Below are 6,509 nucleotides of genomic sequence, written 5' to 3'. Positions count from 1 at the left end.
CAAATGCCGTCGTCGCCTTGTCGTCCCAAGCAAAGGTGGCACGACACAGCAAGCGTGTGAGGAGTGACGCGACGAGGCTGGATTCCCGGATAAACTTCCAGTAGTAGCCCGCGAGGCCCAGAAAACCGCGAAGAGCCCGCGGTGATTGCGGTGTCGGCCAAGCTGCAATGGCCGCCACCTTGTCGGCATCCATGGCAACCCCGTCGGCCGAGATGACATGGCCGAGGTAGGCGACAAACGGCGTCCTGAACAAGCACTTCGAGCGCTTAAGTTTAAGATGGTGCACCCGAAGCTCGTTGAAGACGATGGCGACGTGCTGAAGGTGCTCCGCCCAAGAGGCGATGTAAATAAGAATGTCATCAAAGAAAACGAGCACAAACCGACATAGGTAGGGCCGGAGGACGTCGTTCATCAGAGCCTGGAAGGTTTCCGAGGGCATCACCAAGAACTCGAAGTGGCCGTGATGAGTCCGACACGCCGTCTTGGCAATGTCGTCCGGGTGCATACGCACCTGATGGAACCCCGACCAGAGATCGAGCTTGGTGAAGAAGCGCGCCCCATGGAGCTCATCCAGGAGCTCATCGACCACCAGAATAGGAAACTTGTCCTTCCGTATGAGAGTATTAAGGGCGCGGTAGTCGATGCAGAAGCGCCACGAGCCGTCCAACTTGCGTACGAGAAGGACCGGCGCGGTGAACGGAGAGGTGGAGATCCGGATAATGCCCACGGCGAGCATCAGTGCACACTACCGCTCCAACTCGTCATTCTGCAGCGTCGGGTAGTGGTAAGGACGAACGGCCACCGGTGCCGAGCCCGGCAGGAGGTGAATGCAGTGATCATAAGCCCTGGCTGGCGGAAGACCCTGTGGGTCGGGGAAGAGGTCGTCGTGCTGCTGCAGAAGGTGATCTAACAGTGGGTGCTCGGCCTCAGAGGTAGCCGCGGCCAGCTGAAGCTGCAGCGCGACCTGGGAGACACCTCCAATGCCGTCCAACCGGATGCGGCGGCCCAGCCGCCAGAAGGTCATCGTCAGAGCGTCGAAGTCCCAAAGGACGGGACTGAGGGTCCGTAGAAAGTCGGCGCCAATGATGAAGTCGAAACAGCCCAAGTCAATGACCGCACATGTCATGGAGAAGTGTTCATCGCCGATGGTGATGGGAACGTTCCGTGCGAGCCCATGACACCGGAGACGATCGCCGTTGGCCACCGTGACCCGAAGTTGCTCTCCGCCCGTCGGCTGAAGCGCTAAGCGACGCATGGTAGCCTCGGGCAGGAAGTTATGGGTGGAGCCTATATCCACCAGGGCCACCAAGCGCTCGCCGTGGATCATCACCGGCAAAAGCATGGTTCGCTCGTCGCGGATGCCAGCGAGCGCATGGAGAGAGACCACGAGTGCCGTCACCGAGGCGGCCGCGGGTGCGGCCTCCACAGGCGCTGGGGGCGGCAGTGTGTCGGCTCCCTCGGCCAGTGCCTCCTCCTCGATGTAGTCGGCCAACTCCAAGTAGAAGAGGCGCGGTCAGACATGGCTCAACGTGTAGGTCTCGTCGCAGTTAAAGCAGAGGCGCTGGTGCCGCCGCTCCATCTGCTCCGCCGGACAGAGCCGACGGAAGGGCCGCGTCGCGGCAAGGGTGGTAGTTTTCGGAGCGGACGGGGGTGGCCGGCCTGGCGCCGGGGGCTGCCGGATGGCCTGTCAGCCTCCTCGAGCCGGGGCTGCCTGCTACATGCTCTGGGCGTGACACTCGAAGGCGTGGGCATAGTACATGGCCATCTGGAGATCCTGAGGTCCACGAAGCTCCACGTCCACGCTGATGAGATCTGGAAGGCCACCAATGAAGAGGTCGGCCCGCTGCTGCGCCGTCACGCCCGAAGCGTGGCACGCCAGGTCCTGGAAGCTGTCGGTGAAGTCCTGCACCGTGGAGGTGAAGGGAAGGCGACTGAGCTCCGCCAAGCGGCTCCCGCGGACCGGAGGCTCAAAGCGAAGGAGGTAGAGCTTGCGGAAGCGCTCCCAAGGGGGCATGCTGCCCTCGTCTTGCTCGAGGGCGTAATACCATGTCTGTGCCACGCCGCGGACGTGGTAGGAGGCGAGCTAGGTACGCTCCGAGGCGAGGGTGCGCTGCCCGCGAAGAACTGGTCGCACTGGTTGAGCCAGTTGAGGGGGTCCTCCGTGCCGTCATAGGTGGCGAAGTCGATTTTGGCGAACCGCAGCGGTGTCTGTGTCGGAGCGCCGTGTCGAACTAGCTCGGAGGACCGGAGCAGGGCGGCCGGTGGCGCCTGGTCGGAGTACTTCGGGTAGCGACCTGCGGAGCCAGATGTCCCACCGAACTACGGGAACGGGGTCCGCTGCTCGAAAGCCGCGGTGTAGACCGGTGATGGCGAAGAGCCAGCTGCCCACAGTGGTATTGGCGACGGAGAGGGCGGGAACCGGACCTGATGGATGGGCAAGCTGGCCTGTGAGGGCACCCCCGAGTTGGGCAGGGGTGGCGCTGGTGGTTGCATCGTTTGCGGCGGAGGGTGGACGGGAGCGACGAGTGCTGCGGGGGCAGTAGTTGGCCACTGCGGCCAGAGAGGGCCCGTGGCCGGGGGTTAATGATGATGCAGCAGCGGCAAGGGCGGCCCACTGGGGTGGCCCGCCTGGAACGGCAGCAGCGGGAGGCCGCCGCCCGCGGCAGCGCCCTGTGACGGCCACAACAGCGCGGGGTGGCCGTAGGCGGCGGTGGTGCCGATGGGCAGCGGCGGCGTGGGTGAGAGGAAGACATGATCGAACCGATACCAAATTGGTATGACCCAGGGTCCTACCGGTCCTACTGCGTATGTTGTAGGGGAAGACCGGGAGCTGAGAGGGGTGAGGGCGCGGCGGCCGGCGCACGGGCGCCGTCGCGATGAAGAAGGAGGGAGGCGGCGGCTGAGAGAGGGAGGCGGCTAGGGTTAGGGTCCGGCTCCTCTGGGAGCCGGGCAATAGAATTCTTCTTATTATTTAATCCTCAAAATAGTTTTACAGCTAGTATATATAACCACGATACTAGAAAATAAGATAACTTATGGGCCAAGCCCCTAAGTAAACCTGCCCGGTGGGCCTCCTACGGGCATAAGTCTGCCCGGTCGTAACACCATGTCTAGAACTTCAACTTGGACGGGCGGGTCAAATCAAAAGAGACCTGACCATCTGAGCGTAAAAGTTTGCAAACAAAAGTATATCTTTAATAATAATCATCCGGGGCCTTGCGGTTATACAGCAATTCGAACTAGTATATTCTTATATACAAACATGTGCATTGTAATATCTAGTCATGTAACTGGGCAGAGAATGGGGTTGCTTTTTGTAATAAAAAGAGGAGAAACTTGGGTACTTATGTACGGTGACTGCACGGTGGTTCAGTGGAAGAATAACATTTCCATTGCTGCAATACAGCATCATTCTGTTGAACAAACCTGTTTTTTTCTGGAAAAACAGCTGTCGAAGAGGATATTAATTAGCAGCAGATGCAGATGCAAGGTAAACGTGTAAAAAAGTGCACTAAAAAATTGCTGCCATTATTGGAATGTTTCGAGAAACAATTGTACCTCAAAATAGAAATTTCGGCTAGAAGTCTTAGCCGTCGAGTATTCCAAATTGGAAAGTACAGAAGATAAATATATACACCCAAGAACAGGCTCTGGAAAGCACAACAATAGAAGAAAAAAATCCTTAAAAGAAGGATGACCAAAATGAGTCAATCTGTGTGACTACAAATATCTACATGAGCAAATTAAAATTAAGTCTTCAAAGGACGTGATTAATTGAGTGCTAAGTAAGGCCGGCACAAATCCATTTGAGCAGCAGTCGTTTTCTCCGGTGCCATGAAACTGCGGCCCCCTCTTCTGCTTTCTGCAGGAAACCGACTCGGTTGGCATCACTTTGAAGCTCTATATAAGCAACCCCCGACGGTCCGACCACCACCACCGCCATCATCCACCTTCCAGCAGCAACAGCGTAACAAGTACAGCGGTGATCGAGCACTTCGAGTAGTAAGTGGATCACCTAGAGCAGCAGCGAGCAATGGCAATGGCCGTGGCGTCGTCGACCATGGAGGTCGATCAGGACCTCCCCGGCTTCCGCTTCCACCCCACGGAGGAGGAGCTCCTCGGCTTCTACCTCTCCCGCGTCGCCCTCGGCAAGAAGCTCCACTTCGACATCATCGGCACCCTCAACATCTACCGCCACGATCCCTGGGATCTTCCTGGTACGTACATACACGTACATACAAGAACAACAACTTCGAACAAGAACATCGTCGCAGTGATCGATCGATGTATACATGTCCGAGCAGTGAGCTGATGAGGTCTGTGTATGGATATGCAGGGATGGCAAAGATCGGGGAGAGGGAGTGGTACTTCTTCGTGCCGCGTGACCGGAAGGCGGGGAGCGGCGGGCGGCCGAACCGGACGACGGAGCGGGGGTTCTGGAAGGCGACGGGGTCGGACAGGGCCATCCGGAGCACCGGCGACCACAAACGGGTCATCGGTCTCAAGAAGACGCTCGTCTTCTACCAGGGGCGCGCGCCGCGCGGCACCAAGACGGACTGGGTCATGAACGAGTACCGCCTCCCCGACTCCGGCGCGGCGCCACCCCAGGAGGACACGGTGCTATGCAAGGTGTACCGGAAGGCCACGCCGCTCAAGGAGCTCGAGCAAAGAGCCTTCGAGATGGAGGAGATGAAGCAGAGGTCCGGCAGCAACGGTGGGTACGGCTACGGTGGCGCGGCCAGAGCGTGTCCCGTCCCGGCAGCAGGCAACTTCTATCTGTCGCCGTCCGACGACGTCCAGGACAACTTCCTGATCCACTCCTCCTCCTCCTCCTCGGTGGCGCCGTCTGGCAACAGCAGCAGCCACGACGCGCCGAGGGAAGCCAAGAAGGAAGCAGACGTCGCCACGGTCACCGTCGCGTCGACGTCGTCTCTGTCGCAAGCGGCGAACGCCCCCTTCCATCTTCAGCTCCCGGCCGTGAACCCACCCTATGGCCTCCAGCTACCGGCAGCGAACCATGGGATGACGAACATGTCCAGCCTGCAGCTACCGGCGGCGAGCCAGGGTGTTCTGGACCTGCCCAGCCTGCAACTACCGGCGGCGAGCGGCCACGGAGTGTTCGACTGGCTAAATGACCCGTTCCTGACGCAGTTGCGCAGCCCGTGGCAGGACCAGCATTGCATGTCCCCTTACGCCCATCTGCTATACTAGCCAGATGCAAGTCGTGCAGAGAGCAAGTATGCAAAACTTTGAAGCAGAGTAGAGGCTTAGCTGTAAATTCAGTTGTGCTTGTGCATAGTACTACGAGTCTACGACATAGACGTCTCTTTGTTTAACATGACAGTTTGCAACGAGGACTGCAATGAATTAACTTATGGAACTGTTTTGAGTTTGTCAAACTTCACGGTAAAAATAGTTTTTTTAATAATCAAGAATGCTTGTGGTGCTAATAAAAAAGAAAAACAGATATTATTATCGTTCATTGATGTTTTAGACATTAAAGCGGTATGCGAGAAGGAAAAAGCTTACCTTCAACCGACTGATAACGCTCATGCGTCCGCTGGCTCCACATCCGTTGGATCGTATGTTGATCAGACAGATGAGAGCGTCCACGCTTCCGCGTCGCGTTTCTGAAACTTACCTGTTGTTTCAGAAAACATTCGTGCAATTGGATAACGCCCGCGGCTCAGTTGACTCGTGTGGCTAGGACGGAGGGCAGCGCGGTTGCAAGGAATTCAGAAACACTTTGTAGACAATGAAATCATTTTTCAGAGATACAATCAAACAGGACAATGGGATTTAGAATTCATGTTTCAGAGATACAATCAAGTAGCCAGTAGTCCTGAACCTCTTGGTTTCAGAGATACAATCGAGCAGGACAGTGGGATTTGTTGATTCATGTTTTTCAGAGATAGCTATGTTTCAGAAACAGAGACCATGTTTCAGAAACTAACCCAGGCTTCCAGATGCTATCTGCTCGAAGTAGTTTCAGGAAACACCACCGGGGGATTGTGAACCAAGAGGAAACTCCAACACGCGGTGGCCCCCGGCGGTGCTCGGAGCTGAGAACGATGGTCGCGCCTGATCTCGAAGCAGGGCCCCTCGGTGAGCTCGATTTGCGTCAGATCCGGCCATCTGACGCGCGATATGGAGCGCCATAGTGTTGCAGAAACTTCAATTTAGCTCCAGGATGCCGCCGGCGAGCTGATTTTGCGGTGGGTCGGCGGCGGAGTCGCGCGGGGCGCAGCTCTGTCGGGGCCTGGGGCAAGAGTGTTATTTGTTTCTGCAACAGAGTGGTTGTTGCAGGAAATAACGAGTGGGCATGCGGGCGTCTACACTAGATCGGACGGCCATCAGGTCGGGCATCCAACGGCCGTCGAGGCGGCGGATAAAATCAGAAAATCGACCAGTGGACGCGTAGTGTCGCCCATGCGAGAAAGGGGCCAAACAGATATTATTATATTTTTTGCGATATGTTTTAGACTATTTAAGTTAAACTTCGGATTTGC

At 56.9% G+C, this 6,509-nt stretch overlaps 1 protein-coding gene across 1 annotated transcript; it reads left to right on the top strand.

Moving 5' to 3' along the window:
- Positions 1-3,939: 3,939 nt before the first annotated feature.
- Positions 3,940-5,420, top strand: LOC123093626 (NAC domain-containing protein 22). The gene is made up of 2 exons (XM_044515635.1): positions 3,940-4,217; positions 4,337-5,420. Exons 1-2 carry the CDS (start codon positions 4,034-4,036, stop codon positions 5,209-5,211), a joined length of 1,059 nt encoding a protein of 352 aa, XP_044371570.1. The 5' UTR covers positions 3,940-4,033; the 3' UTR covers positions 5,212-5,420.
- The last annotated feature ends 1,089 nt before the right edge of the window (positions 5,421-6,509 follow it).

The sequence above is a fragment of the Triticum aestivum genome, chromosome 4B (genome assembly GCF_018294505.1).
Source record: "Triticum aestivum cultivar Chinese Spring chromosome 4B, IWGSC CS RefSeq v2.1, whole genome shotgun sequence".
NCBI lineage: Eukaryota > Viridiplantae > Streptophyta > Magnoliopsida > Poales > Poaceae > Triticum > Triticum aestivum.
Note: the sequence above shows the minus strand (reverse complement) of the source record. Positions and strands in the feature narration are given on the sequence as shown.

Bases quoted from the DNA above. Each gene is read 5' to 3' on its own strand.
- LOC123093626 (XM_044515635.1), top strand. From the start codon at position 4,034: ATGGCAATGGCCGTGGCGTCGTCGACCATGGAGGTCGATCAGGACCTC. The intron at 4,218-4,336 runs GTACGTACATAC...ATGGATATGCAG, and splicing joins CGATCCCTGGGATCTTCCTG to GGATGGCAAAGATCGGGGAG.